This window comes from Anabrus simplex, chromosome 4, assembly GCF_040414725.1.
Source record: "Anabrus simplex isolate iqAnaSimp1 chromosome 4, ASM4041472v1, whole genome shotgun sequence".
In the NCBI taxonomy this organism is placed as follows: Eukaryota; Metazoa; Arthropoda; class Insecta; order Orthoptera; family Tettigoniidae; genus Anabrus; species Anabrus simplex.
Genome location: NC_090268.1, coordinates 106,660,405 through 106,679,563, shown reverse-complemented (window position 1 = coordinate 106,679,563; position 19,159 = coordinate 106,660,405). Strand labels below are relative to the sequence as shown.

The window sequence follows — 19,159 nt, the reverse complement described above, 5'->3', positions numbered from 1 at the left end:
ATAAGCAATTAAACTAAGATATTCTGCCAGACATTCTCAGGTTTAATCTCTGTGATATGGTAGGCTAGTCATTACAAATCAAAAAGTGTTACCTGTTGTTAACATTTAAAAGATTGATTTACTAAGTAAAGAAGAGCAGTCTATTATCGACTACTTTTTGGATACAGAAAAATTAAAAGCATTTATATCGGGTTCCATAATCCTAACCAACCTGCAGGAAGGATCCACAGAAGATGAAGATGATAATGTTATTTTTGCCTTATGTCCCACTAACTACTTCTATGGTTCTTGGAGACACAGAGGTGCTGGAATTTAGTCTTGCAGGAGTTCTTTCACGTGCCAGTAAATCTACCGACATGAGGCTGACGTATTTGAGCACCTTCAAATACCACCGAACTGAGCCAGGATTGAACCTGCCAAGTTGGGGTCAGAAGGCCAGCGCCTCAACTATCTGAGCAACTGAGCCTGGCAAAATGATTATGATGATCATCATCATCTGGAACCTTCTGATAGGAGAAAATTGCACCAACCTATAAGCAAGAGAACAGGAAGTATTGCAACAACTATTGAGGATTTCATTGACTGCTATACCAAGCAACGTGTTCACAGGCATTTTAGTCCAGCTCCATGGCTAAATGGTTAGCATGCTGGCCTTTGGCCACAGGGGTCCCGGGTTCAATTCCCAGCATGGTTGGGAATTTTAACCATAATTGGTAAATTTCGCTGGCACAGGGGCTGGGTGTATGTTTAGTCTTCATCATCATTCCATCATCATCACGGCACGCAGGTCACCTACGGGAGTCAAATCAAAGGACCTGCACTTGGTGAGCCGAACTTGTCCTCAGACACTCCCGACACTAAAAGCCATACGCCAATTCATTTCAATACAGCTATTTTAGAAAGAAGGATACAGTCAATGGTGGAAAGTAAATTGGATGAAAACCAGTATGGTTTCAGACCAAAACCAGATTTTCTGTTTGCACCAGTAACTGAAAAATGCTACGAGACAGTGATGCTGAAGTTTTGAAGGCAAACAACAGAGTACCAAGGGAAAAAATGCTGGCTGTACTGAGGGTTTATGGAATAATGGATAGGTTTTTCCAGGCAATCAAAGGCATTTATGTTGACAATTGAGCCACAGTGAGAACTGATGATAGAATGAGTTTTTGGTTCAGGGATTAGACTAGGCTGTAATATTTCATCCTTACTGTTCATGGGCCATTTACTGAGAGGTTTAAAATGGCAGGGAGAAATTCAGCTCGGTGGATATGTATGGTGGCAAGCAAGTTGTAAGAGATTTTTCTTAATGGCAGACTGTTCTGGAAGCCTGAAACGTAATATCCTGAAGCTTAAAAGAGGTGCAGCGAGTATGATATGAAAATTCGAATTTCCTTGAACTAATGTCATGGCAGTTGGGAATAAACGTCAACAAGCAAATGTGAGGCACAGTTAAGGCTAAGCACAGGCAAGTATAAGCTACACAGAAAGGGAAGTGAAGAGTTGCAGGTGGAGAAACGGTTAGTTTTTCACATCACACTGGTCAACAGTATTTGAAGGACAAAAGTGACGAGGACTTTCTAAATCTTGTTGTCTTATCAAACTTGAATGGCCAGAGGAAGTTTTGGGTTCACCTTTATTGTTAAAGTAAAGCAAGAATAGAACTATTTGACACATAATGGAGAGAGCTAGAAATGTATCCGGATAGGTTTCAAAACTAATATAGGATGTTCTATAAGTGTTTTTACTGACTTCTAGCCTTGGTAAGGGACAGCCTCATGAAAAAATAGTCTCTAGCAGCACAGTGAATAAAGGAATTGAACTGGAGGCATGGTTCCTCAAACGGACTCGAGAAGTGAGGAAGAAGTGTGGTGGTGGCAAAGGGATGAGCACCTGCACCTCGTCTCCTCAGTGTGCATTGGCCCATTTGTTTACACTGAGAAAGCATGGAAACATTGTGCTTCCCACATTACCTGCAATGCTCCTCCTCCTCCTGTCATCGCTTCTGTATGCATTGGGCCTAAGAGGACTGACTAGTAGGGAAAACAAAATGGAACAAGAACATCATTTCAAATATTTAGGATATGTATTCTCACAGGATGACAGTGTGCTGTGTGAAATCAAATCAAGATGTAGCAATACTAATGCAGCGGACTCGCAGTTGGGATCAAGATAAAAGTGAGTTCTCGGATGAAACTGTCTTTGTATTGGTCTGCCTTCTGACCAACTTTGCAGTTCGGAAGTGAAAGTTGGGTGAACTAAGGATATCTTAGTCGTTAGTTGGAAGTAGCAGACATGAATGCAGCAAGAATTATTGCTCAAACAAACAGATGGGAACAATGGCATGAAAATACTTGGAAAGAAGAGACAGAAACTACATTAGGAATGAAGTTGTGTATATGAACTGGCTTCAGTGGTAAGTCATGTGAGGTGAATAGAGGAGGATACTTTTCTAGGAAAATAATGGACTTGGCCACAGAGAGTAAGAGAAGCATAGGGAAGCCAAGATGATAGTGTTCAGAATTTGTTTTTGATGAGTTAATAATAAGAGGTGTGGAACTAAACAAGGCCATTGGGATAGTTGCTGTTTTTTATTCATGGACTGGGCAAGCTGGCCATGCGGTTGGGGGCACGCAGCTGTGATCTTGCACCCGGGAGATAGTGGGTTCAAACCCCACTGTCGGCAACCCTGAAGATGGTTTTCCGTGGTTTCCCATTTTCACACCAGGCAAATGCTGGGGCTGTACCTTAATTAAGGCCATGGCCGTTTCCCTCCCATGCCTAGCCCTTTCCCATAATCGCCATAAGACCTATCTGTGTTGTTGTGATGTAAAGCAAATCATAAAATTAAAAAAAAATTAAATCATGGAGGTTTACAGACTGAACATTGAAAGGAAAAAAAAGTGTATAATGAAGACATATTATTTATGAGATTTTCCTCATGACACTTCACAATATTCACGATGATACCTCTCTTTACCCTGTATATCATTTATGTTATTTGTTTTATATCCCTCTAATTACATTTATAGTTTTCTGAGATTCACAGGTGCTAGAATTTAGTCCAGCTGGAGTACTTTCACAAGCCAGTAGATCTACCAGCATAATGCTAACATATTTGAGCATCTTCAAATACCACTACATTGAGCTGGGATAATCTTTAGAAAGACTAACGTCATATAACAGTATAGACTCAATGTTCATAGGCAGCAAGCAGCATACTGCATTTCTGACCATACTCCAACACAATGCATTCCAAACAGAGCATAGTCACACTGACGCAAGCAGCTAGACTGCCCCTCTCTCCCCGCAAGGGATGGAATGACCCCTCTAGCATGGCTACCAAATGCAGCAGCTGACAGTAGTAGATTTGGACATGTGATTGAATGCTCTCAGAAATTAAAATGTCTACTATGAGGCAATTACTTCCCTACTTAGTAAAGAACACTAAACACTGAAGAAATAAAATATTGGTATACTCACTGGATATATAAATTAGCAATGCTTTCGAGAAGCAGTTACTTCTTCCTCTTTTTTTGTTAGTGATTTAATGTTGAGCTAACACATTGAAGGTTTTCGGTGACACAAGAATGGGAAAGGGCTAGGTTGGGAAGGTAGCGACCATGGCTTTAATTAAGGTACAGCCACAGAATGGAAAACTGTGGAAAGCCATCTTCAGGGCTAACGATGGTGGGATTGGAACCCAGAGATGAGAAGCAGTTAAATGCATCTTCTATACATATAAAATAAGAGTTTTGTCTGTACACTGCTCAGAATTTAAAAAGAATGGTATTTCTGTATCGGTCATATCCACAATAACAAGGAAATGCACTTTATAATTTTCCATAATTTCTGCCTGCCTGTCTATATATGTGTATGCACATCACAATAAAACGACTAAAGAGAATTTCATGAAAATCTGTACATAAAGTCGGGGGATAAGTCCCTACAATCTAGGCCATAAATAATTTTATTCACGCTGAGTGAATTGGTACTTTAGGGGAAGGCCTAAAATTTGATTCTCAAATAATTATGTTATTAGTGGTCCTATCAATAAATACTATATAACTAAAGTTAATATAGCATTTTATTTCCGATCATTTATGTCTTATACATATTTACCATACCAGCTATGATAACAGAGATATTCATGAATTTTAATTTTTGTTAAGTCCATATAAATGCCAAGCCACAAAAAATAGGGTAAACAGAATTTAATGGAAATTGATATGAAAAACTACAGTTTAAGCTATAAAATAATTTTATCCACACTGGTTGAAATGGTAGTTTAGGGGAAGGTGCCGAATATTTCATTTTTAATTACGTATGTTATTGGTCCTATCGAAAAGTACCACGTAAGTCATAGAGAACACAATTTCCAATTGTTTATGTCTTATTCAGTTTTATCGTACTGACTATGATAAGATTGGTGGTGCTGGTGATTATTGTTTTAAGAGGAGGTACAACTGGAGGCAACCATCCTCTATATAACTAATCAGAGAGAAAATGGAAAGGGTCCGACACTTCGGAAAATTAAGGTATCGGCCTAAGAAAGACAAGGGCTAATGAAAACTCCCCAACTTGATTGTGACTTATAGTAAGCAAGAGGGCCTGCCCTTACACTGAAAATTCCTAACCCAGTCTTCACATCAGGAAGGATGTATGGTGACTCCCTATTGCGTTTCAGGGGTAAAGTTAAGAGCTATGCAATTTAATAGAATCTTACTCACAGCGTGTACATTACTTAACCTAGAATTCTGTACATGAAATTCCAATGAAATTTCACAGCCTGTTTCCAGTCATTTGACCGGGTCAGGAATGGAATGATTGAAGCCCCCATCCAGCAGCGAGGATAGGAAGTGTGCCGGCTGCTGAAGCCTGTCTCACTCCTCTGGGGCAATGATTAATGAATGACAGATGAAATGAAATGAAATGATATTGGAGAGTGTTGCTGGAATGATATATGACAGAGAAAACCAGAGTACCCAGAGAAAAACCTGCCTCGCCTCCGCTTTGTCCAACACAAATCTCACATGGAGTGACCGGGATTTGAACCACAGAGCCCAGCAGTGAGAGGCCGGTGTGCTGCCGCCTGAGCCACGGAGGCTTCTTTGAATTCTGTATACAGTGTAGAATTCTGTAGCGAAGCATGGGTACGTCAGCTAGTTAACTAATAAGAGTAAATGAATGTTTTCCGAACTTTTACCTATCTATCTATCTATCTATTTCTTTTCTATAATTTTGGGCATTGCCATGTAGGTTTTAGATCCAATTACAATGTTCACACACTTGTTATAAATATACTAGCATATTATTTTGACCAATACAGAGCAGGAAAATACATTGTGCTTATGATGTATAATTTTTTTACATTATTTTCATAGGATATAAACTTCATGGTTCTGATCCATATTGAATTGTAATCACAATAATAATTATTAAATTAATATTGTAATGGTCCACCTTTCAATACTATACAGTGGAACCTCGGATTGCAAGTAACTTGGTCTACGAGTGTTTTGCAAGACGAGCAAATATTTTAAATAAATTGTGACTTGATAAGCGAGTGAGGTTTCGCAATACAAGCATCATGATTACATACATTTTCACCTCCCCTGTGCCTTTCTTTTCACCTCCCCCTGCCACTCTCTTTCCTGGGAAAGTGTGTGTAATCATTTCCCGCACTGGACTTCAGTTGGCGTGCCTCGCTTGCATAGTCAACACCGTACAAGTGTACATGTTTTGTTTCTGTCATCTGTGATATAACTGTTCTGCAACGATGGGCCCTGTGAACGAAAAGAAGGCTAAAAAGGAATTCGGTCGGAAGAAGGAGATGATTACAGTGGAAGAATATGTTCAATGACAATGCAATGTCACATTTTCATGAAATCCTCAAAAAGAGGCAAAAGCAACAGTCATTGGACAGGTTCCTCGTTAAAGTTGCACAAAAAGAAAACACTTCCAATGAGCCAACCGATAGCAGTGATTCCGTTAGTGAAATTCGTGCTACACATTAACTCTTCTCATGTCATCTCTCATCTCCCTCACACCAACAATAATTCTATTGTAAGGTAAAGTGCAGTTTAATTGTTTTATGTTATATTTTGTTTTAGAAATGTTATGCGAATAAATGTTTTTGTGTTGTGGACGAATCATCCAAGTTTCAATAGTTTCTTATGGGAAAATTTGCTTTGATAAACGAGCGATTTGGATTACGAGCATGTTACAACATTAAAATGATATGGAAGCCTCCACCTTATCAATACAGTGTTTATTTACTATTAATTACAGTAAATCCAGTACCAGTTTCGACCCCTATGGGGTCATCCTCAGCTGTCATATATCAAACTAGTTTCAAAAACATGTAACAAGTTAGAGTAGAAAGAGGACCCATTTTATTTTGTTTTTACTACTTCATTCATTCTTTAAACGGCCTGTTATATCGGGTCAACTTTTTATGTACATATAATTTTTAAAACATTGTAATATCTCAATATCACAAATGAAAATAATAATAACTTCACAAATATCAGTGTACATAAGTAATGTAAAAAATTTTAATTTATGTTCATTAGATCAACAAAATAATGAGGTGACATGCCTCTTACAACATGTAACTTTTAAAGTTAAAGAGGAAAGGACCCATTTTTTTTATTATTCTTACTATTTGAACATTTAACTTATTTTTAATCATTTGTCAAATTGGGTCAGTTTTCAAGCATATGCAATGCTTTGTAATGTAATGTTCCATATCATTTTTATGTTGTAGTAGCAATCAATGCGAAAATGAAGCTCATAGATTATGATTACAAGCATGTTGCCAGAACGAATTATGCTCACAATCCAAGGTTCCACTGTATATGCAATATTTTGATTTACATTAACTAGGGACTAGTTTCGGCCTGGGCTGGCCATCTTCAGCCTTAATATAAACATCTAATAACTAAACAAATGTACATACACACAATTGACATAAAACAAATGAACAAATATATACAATTGACATTAAAAACTGGGATGAAATTATGAGAATAAACTAGGCTCTAAATTCTTAGCATCTTGAGTATGCTCATCATCGAGACTTTTTTACGCACTAATATTCACAGAACTGTTAGTTCCATCACTGTTAATCATTGCAATTTCAATTGTAAACCGGGAACTGGTAAATGTTGATCTTGTAGTCAATCACCAAATATACTTGAGTGATGTTAGCTGTATGCAAGTCACTGAACACCGCTGTAAACAACCACCAGCTTATATGAGACTTACCTCTCATTGCGGCAGTACTACTTTCCCTTAACAGACAATAATGTTATTGCTTTTTCCCACCAAGGTGACAGAATTATGTCCTGCAGGAGATTTTTTTACATGCCAGAAAATGTACTGATACAAAACAGGCATACTTGAGCACCTTCAGATGGCACCGGACTGAGCCAGGATCAAACCTGTCAACTTGAGCTCAGGAGGACAGGCCTAGACTCTCTGAGCTACTCAGCCTGGTACTAAATTTCAAATTGTCAGGTTTCTTTCATGAATAATCTCTCCATTGTTTATCTAAATCATTAGCTCTTAAACCATCTCTTTCCTAATGTGAAATAAGTCATGTATGATTTATTTAAGTATTTGTACAGTATGCACCAAAATATACAGTACTGGAAATTATGTTAGTCATATTGTCATTACCTTACTTATCGAGATGATAGTGTAAATGTTCAAAATGTGCTCCATTGTGCTGTAGGTAGTGTTCATAACGATCACGCAGATTTTCCAACATATTCTGGAACATAGGTTGCTGCAGAGTGCCGAAGAATGAGACAATATTCTGACGTAATGCAGGCACAGTTTTGGGTGGATCTGGACAATTGAAAATTTGCTCCTTTAACATTCCCCACACGTAAGCATCGGGTGGTGTGAGATTGGGGGAATGTGATGGATAGGGGAACTCAGCCCCATGGGAAATTACTCATCCTAGAAAGGTTTCTTGCAGCACAGCCATAGTCTGTCGAGCAGTGTGGCAGGTTGCCCCATCTTGTTGGAACCACTGTCTATTCATCTACATGTTCCTGGCACGACAAAACCTTCTTAGATCCTGAATAAATGGCCTGATCACCATGTTCCTATAGCATTCCTGGTTAACAGCAAGAGGTGCACCATCATCATTCTCTATGAAATACGGACCTAGCACACTGTTTCCTGACACTGCACACCAAATCATCACATGCACACTATGTAGCAGTGTCTGGCCTCTCGAAACCAAGAAAGCAAGTTGTTTGGCAATTGATAAAACTGTCCAAGTGAATGTGACTTTCGTCGGAGAACCACACGTTAAACAAGAAATCTCTATCCTCGTACACCATGGCCAAAAATCGTGCACAAGAATCCACCCTGACATGCCTATTGTGCTCCGTCAATCACTGCCCAACCTGCACTTGGTACGGAAATCCACCTATGTCTTTAAACAATCGTCGAAGTGACGTAGGGCAGATGTTTAATTTCAGGGCTCTTCGCCGAAGACTTCGCTTTGGAGACTGCAACACCTGATTGAGTACACGTCCACAATTTTCATTTGTAGACACAGTTACTGGCCTACCAGACCTTCCCTTGCGTTGACACAACACACTACCCGTACGACGAAATTTTTTAATAATAGATAGCATAACTGTGTTGCTGGGGGCTGGCTTATTGAAGTGTTCCTGATATTGTTCCGCCACTAACTTTAAACTCGGCCCACCTTGATAACCGTTTCCGTACGAGCGAAAATAATAGACTACTCCACTATAAACACTTTTTCCTACGTCACGACACCCATTGTCACTTCCAGTCACAGAGCACAACGTTCTTTACACAACTAACAATTCATCATGGCGATGTAACACACAGACACTCAGCAGTGTTGCCAACTTAGCGGATTTTCCACTAAATTTAGTGGAATTAGAAGACTGTCAGTGGAGAAATATATCATTTAGTGGACAGTGCATTTTTTGGCGGAATTCTAGATTTATTATAGCAGAATTTAGTGTTTTATCTATTTTACTTTTATTAAAAATTTGTACTCCAGTCTGTCTCCAAGCTATTCCGCATTTCTTGTCAGGAGCTAGCAGTCAAATGCAAAAAACATGTTATTTGGATTTGATGTTATGAAATCAAGGTATCATAAATTTGCAATGCGTGGGGAAAGTGTACTTTTCTCTTAGTTGACGAATGACGACAGGTAATGAAACTGTGAGAGAGTAGCATTTATATTTATGCTATTAAGGAAGACCGTTCAATGAACTGGCCTGTTTTGTGTGTGGACCTTGAGGTAGGGGATTCACCTAGTTTGCACCCGGCACTAAAACGCCTACAAGTTATAGCTCGCTGGCTCGCAGGCAGTGGGTTAATCCCAGTGAAAATCACACATCGGATGAGTGCAGACATTTATTATTATTATTGATCATTTTTATTGCTCATTATTTGAGATTGGATTTCTTGGCAGAATTTTTGCGTATTTTTAGTAGTATTTAGCGGATCTTGAAAATATAAGTTGGCAACACTGACGCTCAGGCGTACTGTATATTTTGGCGCATACCGTATGTAGTGTACACCCTACAAACCAGCCTTGTGTTAACTGGCAGACATGGTGAATAATGTTGTTTCTGGTGTCCCATGGTTGTGATCTACCATGCTGTATGCCACACCACCCCCTCACTCACGGACAAGATGAGACTTGTTTCATATTGCTTATAATAATGGATGCTGTTTTTAATCAGTTTGCTGACTTACTCAGTGCACTGAGGAGGTGCAATATTTTTACGATTGTAAAATGCGTTCAAGGTACTAGTTATGAATAGTTTAATGATATAATCTTTTTTTAAATCTTTAGTTCAGAGAATATCAGTAATTGATTGTGCTGCGAAGAACATAACCATTGGACCACAAAATGGATCTAATATTTTGTATCAAAGCAGTCAGTCATTTTGGTATGTTCACACAATACTTTTATATTATTTTTCATCTTTATAATTCATATCACTGTAAATTGTTTTCTTCTTCTTCTTCTTTTATGACTACATAGGATCACTTTAGTCAGTCCATCGTTCAGGTCTCTTTGAAGGGATTGTTCGGGCTTTGCGGTCCTCCCAGTACTTCTTCAGACGCTCCGATCTTCGTTCCCTTTCCTCAGTTGAAAATGCGTGTGTTGTTGGTTTGTTTTGTGTAAGGGTAAAGCGGAGGTTTGTATTCTTGAGTTTTGTATTCAATTTTATCTTATTTGTGGTGTCTTCTGTTGTAAGGCCTATTTCCTTCAGATCCTCTCTTACTTCTCTGATCCACTTACATCCTGTTGTGGTATTTTTTGAGACGAGATTGTGTTGTACTAGTCTCGAAGTCTCGAATCCTGCATCCTCATGATATGTCCAAAGAATCCCAGTCTCCTCTTACGCATAGTATCTGTAATGGGTTCTAGCTCTTTGTACACGACTTTGTTAGGTATTAACCGCCACTGTCCATCTTTCTGGTATTTTTTGTTGATGCAGGTTCTTCCAATCCTCCTTTCAATTTTCTGAAGTCTGTCAGTCTTTGATTGTTTATTCAGGTAAAAGAGTGTTTCTGCTGCATATGTAGCTTCTGGTTTTATAACTGTGTTGTAGTGTTTTATTTTTGTATTTATTGATAGACATTTCTTTTTGTAGATATCCCATGTTAATTTTTGTGCTTTAGCTAATCTATTTGTTCTTATTTGGATTGAGATTTTTTCATTTAGGTTATGTGTTATTACTTCTCCAAGATATTTAAACTGAGTTACTATTTTGATTTTATTACCATTTATGGTGACTTCTCTTAGCTATGTTGGTTTTTGCAGCATAATTTCTGTTTTTTCAAATGATATTTTGAGGCCAATTTTATTTGCAATGTTTTGAAGTTCTGTTATCTGGGCTTTTGCTTCTTTCATGTCCACTGCTAGTAATGCTAAATCGTCAGCAAAACCCAGGCAATTTGTTTTGATTTTTTGGCCAATCTTTATTTTGGGGGGACATTTCCTAAACCATTCCCTCATTACCATTTCTAGAGCACAGTTAAATAATAGTGGTGAGAGCCCATCTCCCTGCCGTAGCCCAGTTTAAATTGCAAAATATTGTTTAAAATATGGTGAAATACCCAAAAGTACAGTTCCTTAAATTGCTGGAGAGGTCCTCTATTTTAATACTATCGTATTAACTAGCCATTTCATTACCTGACCAAGGATCCAGTCATCAACAGGAGGGTTAAGAGAGTGTCTATTTATTTATTTATTTTTCATATTCCTTCTGTTGCTTGTGTTTCATTTTCCCCCACTTATTGTTAGTTCTATTCACCTTTAACCTACATGAATCTGAAATCTTTGGACTGATGTTCTCCTTTGCTTGGTTGATCAAGTTGCTGTTTAAGGAGGGAGCACAGTCAGTCTAGGTGGCATCAAATATGATATGTTTGCTTTAACAACCCTTCTACTATTATCACTCCTAAGGGATACTAGAGTGCCAGAATGTTAACATCTCAGTAAATCCAGTAGCACTCATCTTTCACATTTAAGCATTTTTAAATGCCATTCGACTGTGCCAAGATTTGATTCTGCAACACTGAGCGTAGGAGATGAACACCCTAATCAATTAGACTTCATAGCTGCTCCCAAGGCAGTACAAGAAACAATATAGTCCTTCAATTTTTAGCTTTCATCAATCCTTAAAAATGAAATGTAGAGGTACAAGATAACTTAGATCATGTCTCTGTGTTAATTCCTAAAAGCTTGCTCCTACTTGAATCAAATCTTGTTTAGAAATAAGACTCCCATAGGACATTTCAATGAAATATTTCAAATTGCAACTGGTGTATGATCTAATCTTCAAAACCTATGAAAAGATATTAATCATATTGAGTTAAATCAATGTTTCTTTATTTTGAGTAAAATAAATTTAACAAACAATCAATCTTGTACACAAAATCTATTCATTGCATAATTATCAAACAAGGTATTGAAAATGTTTTTTCTTAAGTTTCTGCTTTTGTAAATACTTTCCATTTTTAACACTATTAATTATTATTAGAACTATAACCAGAAATTTTCTAATGGTTGCATGAAATATATAATGATTGAAGTAGACATCTTGGGACAAACATTAGACATGTAAGGTCATAATTTGTATCTTGTAGAAGAAATTTAACTTTTTCACAAAAATCAGAAGAGAGGATTCAACATGATACTGTACAATGACATCATAGTGGACCTATTTAAATGAAATCACTTGTTTTACATTTTATTACATGATGAAATTTATGAGACTGTAATTACAAATTGAAACTTTTTAATCCTGATGTCTATTACATCGTTAGGATAAGAATTAATGAAGAAGTTGATGCCTACTGACTTCACAACTGTTTTTAATAGTAAATGAACCAGCTCACTGGAGTGTTATCAACTAATTCTGAATGACCACCTTCAGCAACTGTCTCACGAGATAGTTCGACTTGATATCACGTATCCACTACCAACATTATGGTTACACAGGGAATTCTTGTACAATTTCATACTTGTAGCAATACAAAAATTTTGAACAGTTTTATATTTTATGGAACATGAAAATTATTTTCATGAAATTTGGCACAAATAATGCCTAGAGAGACCAGGAATAACTTTGAACATAATAAATGCAAAACAGGAACCCAAATTTCATTTTATAATGTCTGAAAAACAATATGTAAGGTAATTTCATATATGAACATCAAATACAGTTGTTGTAGATCAATCAGGTGTACAAGTTGAGAATAACAGCTATTATATACACAGGGTCTTCCAAAATAATGTATACACACTTTAACATATAGTACATCTGTACTGTTGTCAAAGCTGATTTTATCGTTACATTATGTAGTACTGGGTGAGTTGTCCATGCAGTTAGTGGCTTGCACCGGGAGATAGTGGGTTTGAATCCCACTGTTGGCAGCCCTGAAGAGGGTTTTCCGTGGTTTCCCATTTTCACGCCAGGCAAATGCTGGGGCTGTACCTTCATTAAGGCCACGGCTGCTTCCTTCCAACTCCTAGGCCTTTCCTCTCCCATCGTCACCATAAGACCTATCTGTGTCGGTGCGACGTAAAGCCATTAGCAAAAAAAAAAAAAACCATTATGTAGTATGGTGTTTTATAATTAATAATAATAATAATAATAATAATAATAATAATAATAATAATAATAATAATAATAATAATAATGATATTATTGGCTTTATGTCCAAGCTTAGATTTTACTCATTCTAGCAGAAAAGTCTGGGGCCTTCTTAGAAGGCTAGGAGAAGGTGCACCAGTAGTGAAAGGTCAACCTCAGGTGACACCTGACCAAATAGCTTCCAATATTGTAACAACTTCCTGAGCTCCAGCTGATAAGAAGCATACGAAGTTAGATGCCAGCTTCGTGCTCTGAAAACATTAGCACCTCGCATATCTAGCTATTCACGTCCCTTTACAGCCCTTGATGTTCAAGAGGCCCTCAAAGAACTAAAACCTAGTAAGGCACCTGGATTCGATGGAATTCATCCAGAATTCCTCATACATATGGGAGACAATGCAAAGAGATGGATGGCACAGTTCTACACGGACATTCTCCAGACTGGACAAATCCCACCTGACTTCAAGAAAGCTATAATTATTTCCATATTAAAGCCTGGAAAACCTGAAAATAGACCTGAAAGTTACAGACCAATAGCCCTCCTTAGCTATTTCTACAAATTCTTTGAAAGGCTTATCTAGAACAGAATTGGATCAACCATTTTAGAAGTCATTCCTGTGGATCAGACAGGCTTCAGACCTAACCGAAACTGCTGCGATCAAGTACTTTCATTAACATCTTACATTGAGGCTGGATACCAGCAAAAGCTTAAAACATCTGCTGTCTTTGTGTATCTCACTGCTGCCCTTGATACCATATGGGAGGAAGGATTGATTTATAAATTACTCAGAGCTATACCCTGCAGAATGACTGTGCAACTTATCAACACCATGATCAGTGACAGGAAATTCCAGGTCTGTTTAGGTGAAAAGAAAAGCTCAGTGAGAAAACTACATAATGGTTTGCCCCAAGGATCAGTTTTATCACTACTACTGTTTAATCTGTACATCTCTGATCTTCCAGGAACAATATCCAGAAAGTTCTGCTATGCTTGATGACTTCACCCTGGCCACACAACGCAAGATCTTTGAGAAAACTGAAGACATTTTGACTCAGGACTTATCCACATTGGCAGAATATTTCAGGAAATGGAGACTCAGACCCAGTACAGCCAAAACGGAGGTTTCGTGCTTCCATTTGAGCAACCAGCTTGCTAACTTAAAACTAAATATTAACTTCTCCAATCGAGTACTTAATCACAATAGGTATCCAAAATATCTCGATGTTACCTTGGACCAGACTTTATCATTCAAGCAACATCTTTTGAACTTGTCAAAGAAACTGAAAACCCAAAACAATATTATTCAGAAGCTAACTGGTACTACTTGGGGATCTACTGCAAACATCCTGCGCTCTTCAGCCTTAGCATTGATTTTCTCTGCTGCTGACTATTGTGCTCCAGTGTGGATTAATAGCCCATATACAAAGTATATTGACCCACAATTAAATACAAGCAAGCGTCCTATATCTGGCACCATCAGATCAACTCCAGTTCACTGGCTCCCACTGTTGTCTGGAATAATGCCACCTAACCTACGAAGATCCAGTGTTCTTGTTCAAGAGTACAACAAGATCTGCAAGAATCCTCTGCTACCTTTTCTAAATGACATACCAGCTCTTAGTCTCCAAAAACTGAAATCATGACATTTACCCCTTTGTGATGCTACTCTGAAGACGTCCACCAACTTGAATGCTTGGGAGGACTGGAAAGGCCGCTGGAATAACTCTCTTGACTTGCCCCTGCATAACATCTTCAGAGGGGGAAAAATTGCAAATGGATCCCAACTGCCGCGTGAAACTTGGTTCAGACTGAACAGGATCAGGATAGGTCATGGAAGGTGCAGGGATTATCTCTACTAGTGGAACTTTGTACCATCTCCAGAATGTGACTGTGGAGCCCCTTGCCAGACTATTCCCCACATTGTAAGCGAGTGTCAACTACGGGCTATCCAGGTAGATTGGAAGAGTTCCTATCTCCAATAGCAGAAGCACTACACTGGATTCAAAAGTTGGACATTCAGATATAACAGATAACACTAATGCCTGAAGTGAATCAATGTTTTTTTGTTATTGTGTATATATTGTATATTTCCTTGCCATACGCTAAGAATAATAAGGGCACTAATTTTTTGCAATGCTTGTAATGCTTACAAGAAAAGAGAACACTTCACTAAGTGTATCAGTCTAAAAGGAAACTGTAACAGCTGATACACAGGAGAAATGGCGGCCTTCCCCACTACTGGCTAGCAGTGGAGAAAGGGGAAAGGTGATGGCATGTGTCACCAGAAGGGGGCATCCTAGCATATGTATTATGCTAGGTCAGGAGAGATTGAGTTACACATGCCATCACGTACCCAGGAAGTGAGGTAGTTAACCTCATGTTGCTGTGATGCCATTATTTTGTATTTTTGTTTTGTATTCAGTATAGTTTGTCATGCTGCCAGTGATTTTTCTTTATTCTTTTTTTTTTTTTTTTTCTACTAGTGTGGAGTATTACTGTATCTTTATAGTTGTCTTGGTTCAGTTGTTTTTGCTTGTATTTTTTCCTAGTTTTGCTTTATTTTTTTCTAATTGTTGGTTTCTAATTTTCTCCGTTGAGATCAATTAGGTTGGAAAACTGTAAGATCGGGAGAAAAATAAAGGTTACTTACTTCTAACAGCTGATAGTAGCAACAACATTTTAATACCTGTATTAGTTCTAGTTGTACTCTCTGTGGGGCTTTGCTGGCTTCTTTAAATAAATTTGTCTTGTTAAAGTTAATGGAGTTAAAGCTAAGGCTCTCATTGACACAGGAAGTACCACTAGCTTCATTAACAGCTCCCTTGTAAATGGAAATAAATCTGAAAGGATGCCTGCAAATGTACGGAAATCACTGGCATCGCCGGCTTTTGTTTCTCATTTAAGAGATGGCTGTATTGCTGCTATAGTTCTTGACGATCACATTTACCATGATGTCATGCTATTAATCATGAATGACCTGTGTGTCAGTATAATATTGGGGCATGATATACCATACAGAAACGTCATTCTTTTCCTTTTGAGGGACCTCAAGAACCCCTTTGTCTTCTATACACCCTGTATCATTATTTTTGTACTAGTTTATAAAATGCATATAAAATTATCTATGTTGTTGTTGTTGTTGTTGTTGTTGTTGTTGTTGTTGTTGTTGTTGCTGCTGTTGCTGTTGCTGTTGTTGTTGTTGTTGTTGTTGTTGTTGCTGCTGCTGCTGTTGTTGTTGTTGTTGCTGTTGTTGTTGTTGCTGTTGTTGTTGCTGCTGCTGTTGCTGCTGCTGCTGTTGTTGTTGTTGTTGTTGTTGTTGTTGTTGTTGTTGTACCGGGAGGTACACCTCTATGCCGCACATTTAAATCTTGCGCCAATAATACCTCCTCTACAGGAGAAGCACTGAACTTGAAACTAGACCTACTTAAACTTTTACTCAGAAGATGTCACCACCTTAATTTTGTGATTGTGAAGTTTCCAGTACTGTATGAAATTATACGTGTTTTGTTTACCATTTATCAGGAAGTTTGGACTTTCTGCAACAGATGTCACTACAAAAACTATCATCATGCACCCTGGTGCGAAGTGAAGGAACTTTATTCGAAGAAATTTTGTATTCATAAGTTTGTTCTTTACTAAATTATGTTCATTCATTTTTGAGTTGGCAATATTGATCTTTTCTTTCCGCCAATTTTGAATTCAGCCAATCCCTAATTTCTGTAATTAATTTTCGGCCTATCACAGGCTCCTTCTTCGATTTGGTGTGTAACTTTACGCTAGCCAATAAAAGGAAGAGGGTGTGGCTTGATTATTCATGAAAGGTCTCGAACTTTCCCCGAGGGTTTATAAACTGGGGATTTTCACGGCTCTTGGCCACTTGATCAACATGTAACTAAGTGTGTGTATGTGAAGCAGGAGGCGGGAGGTGCCTCTTTCATCAGGCAGCAGTCCTTCAGCAAGGTAATGGCCGTTTAACATCTTTATTTCTTGCTCGCTCCGCAGTTTAACCCGAGGGATAGGTCCGAAACTTTAATATGCAACCTACTTCTCTAAAAGGTAAGTTTCTGCCGGCTATTGTGAAATTTTCCTAAAATCTGCAATTGTAACTCGGGGATAGAGAGTGATTTACCCTCTCGAGCTCCCCTTCATATTGGTTTGAGGTGACTACGTTTTGTAACTGGTTTTCTTCCTTTCCGTAATGTCTTAAATTATTCTGATATGAGTCACCTCCATAGTCTGGGAATAGCCCCTGTTTCATCGAGCTAGTGCCTTTTAGGTTTTAGAATGCATATCTAGGAGTGCAAGTACTCGCCTCCATTCAATTTGGTGTTTCGGGCCATTTACTTAACCTGTTCTTTTTCTGCTAAGGCCCAGTAGGTTGGGTACAAGATACCCCTGTTTCATTTCTGTAAGTTATGCCTTGATGCAAGTAATTGTAAGGTTCTGATATTCCTTGAATAAGCTTGAAAAACTGATAGCGGGTCAGCTCTTTTCTAGTGTTGTAAAAGTGCCTCTGGGAGGCTCGATATTGTAATTAGGAGCAAGTGCTCCATGTTTTAGGGGATTTCTGCCCTTTGAACAAATTAGTGTGTTGTAATGTCGAGCTAGGAGCTCAAAATTGTAAAACTAGGAGTTTTTAGCCCAAGAGTGTTAAAATTCTGAAATCTTGCATCCTTCTAAGTCTTGTTTCCAAATTGTTATTTCACTCAGTGAAACGTTGTTATAATTTTGTTGTTTCTTCTGAAAATATAACCTTTGTTAAAATTTTTAAATTAACTTTGACCTTGTAGTTAGACGCATTCATACCGGCACCTTCTTTCACCTCTGCGTTCCACCGATAATCCCAGAACAATGATTATTATTATTATCATCATCATCATCATCCAATGTATCACCTATGCATATAGAAAAAGAAATCATCATGAAATTCCCAATCATTTAAGAAAAATAATTATAATAATGTCTGATTTTATGTCCCACTAACTATTTTTATGGTTTTCAAAGACACTGAAGAGTTGGAATTTTGTCCTGCAGGATTTCTTTTATGTGCCATTAAATCTACTGACATGAGTCTGGCGAACTTCAACAACTTCAGATACCACCAGACTGAGCTGGGATCAAACCCACCAATTTGGGCTCTGAAGGCCCGCGCTCTACTGTCTGAGCCGTTCAAGACTGTATCATTCAAGATGAGAAATACAGTGGATCATAACATCAAGACCAAATGCACATCATCTTGGAACACCGAGTGCCTATTATTTAAGATTCAAATAACAAGACAATAGCAAGAAGAAGGCAATACTTATACAACAGAATACTGCTGGCCTTTGGTCACAGGGGTCCCGGGTTTGATTCCCGGCAAGGTTGGGAATTTTAACCATAATTGATTAAATCCTCTTGCATGGGGGCTGGTTGTATGTGTCATCTTCACCATCATTTCATCCTCATCATGACACGCAGATCGCCTAAATGCGTCAAATCAAAAGACCTGCATCTGGCGAGCCGAACTTGTCCTCGGACACTCCCAGCACTAAAAGCCATACGCCATTTCATTTCATCATCATCATCATCCTCTTCGTCTTTCAACACTCTCATCCAGCATGGATAATGAAAATACAATCTCAAGCAACAAGAGGATTATGAGAAATAAATTAATTCTGAAAACTAGTACATTCGAACTTACAAATTTTAAAAAATATAATATCAAACTATCTTGGCAGGCCCTTCTTGTGATAAAATCAATGATGTCCCTTCCTTTTACTTCTCACTCCAAGAATTTTGTTCTTGGAACAAAAAGAGATAACAATGCACAACCTGTAACAGAGAGATAGTTAACACCAGGTGACAGAACATAATACAAGTGGGAAATAAAGTTATAGTCCAAAAAATATGGTGCATTATTTTCAGATGAAACTTTGCAAATTTACAGTCATAATTAATGGAAAGTCATGGAAGAAAAGAAACATCATTCTTAGAACAACTT

At 38.0% G+C, this 19,159-nt stretch overlaps 1 protein-coding gene across 2 annotated transcripts in view; it reads right to left on the bottom strand.

Moving 5' to 3' along the window:
• Positions 1 to 406: 406 nt before the first annotated feature.
• The window catches only part of LOC136872449 (synaptic vesicle glycoprotein 2B), a 57,855-nt gene continuing 39,102 nt past the window's right edge, over positions 407 to 19,159 (bottom strand). The window contains exons 12-13 of one of the 2 annotated variants that reach the window (XR_010859902.2): positions 18,860 to 18,990; positions 407 to 530 (exon numbers count right to left, since the gene is read on the bottom strand). Coding sequence is in view for 1 of the 2 variants with exons in the window: in XM_067146268.2 (XP_067002369.1) it covers positions 18,941 to 18,990 (50 nt within the window). In the remaining variant the exon portion in view is untranslated. Of the gene's footprint in view, positions 531 to 16,472; positions 18,991 to 19,159 lie in introns of those variants that run through there. The other variant, XM_067146268.2, reaches the window with a different exon arrangement.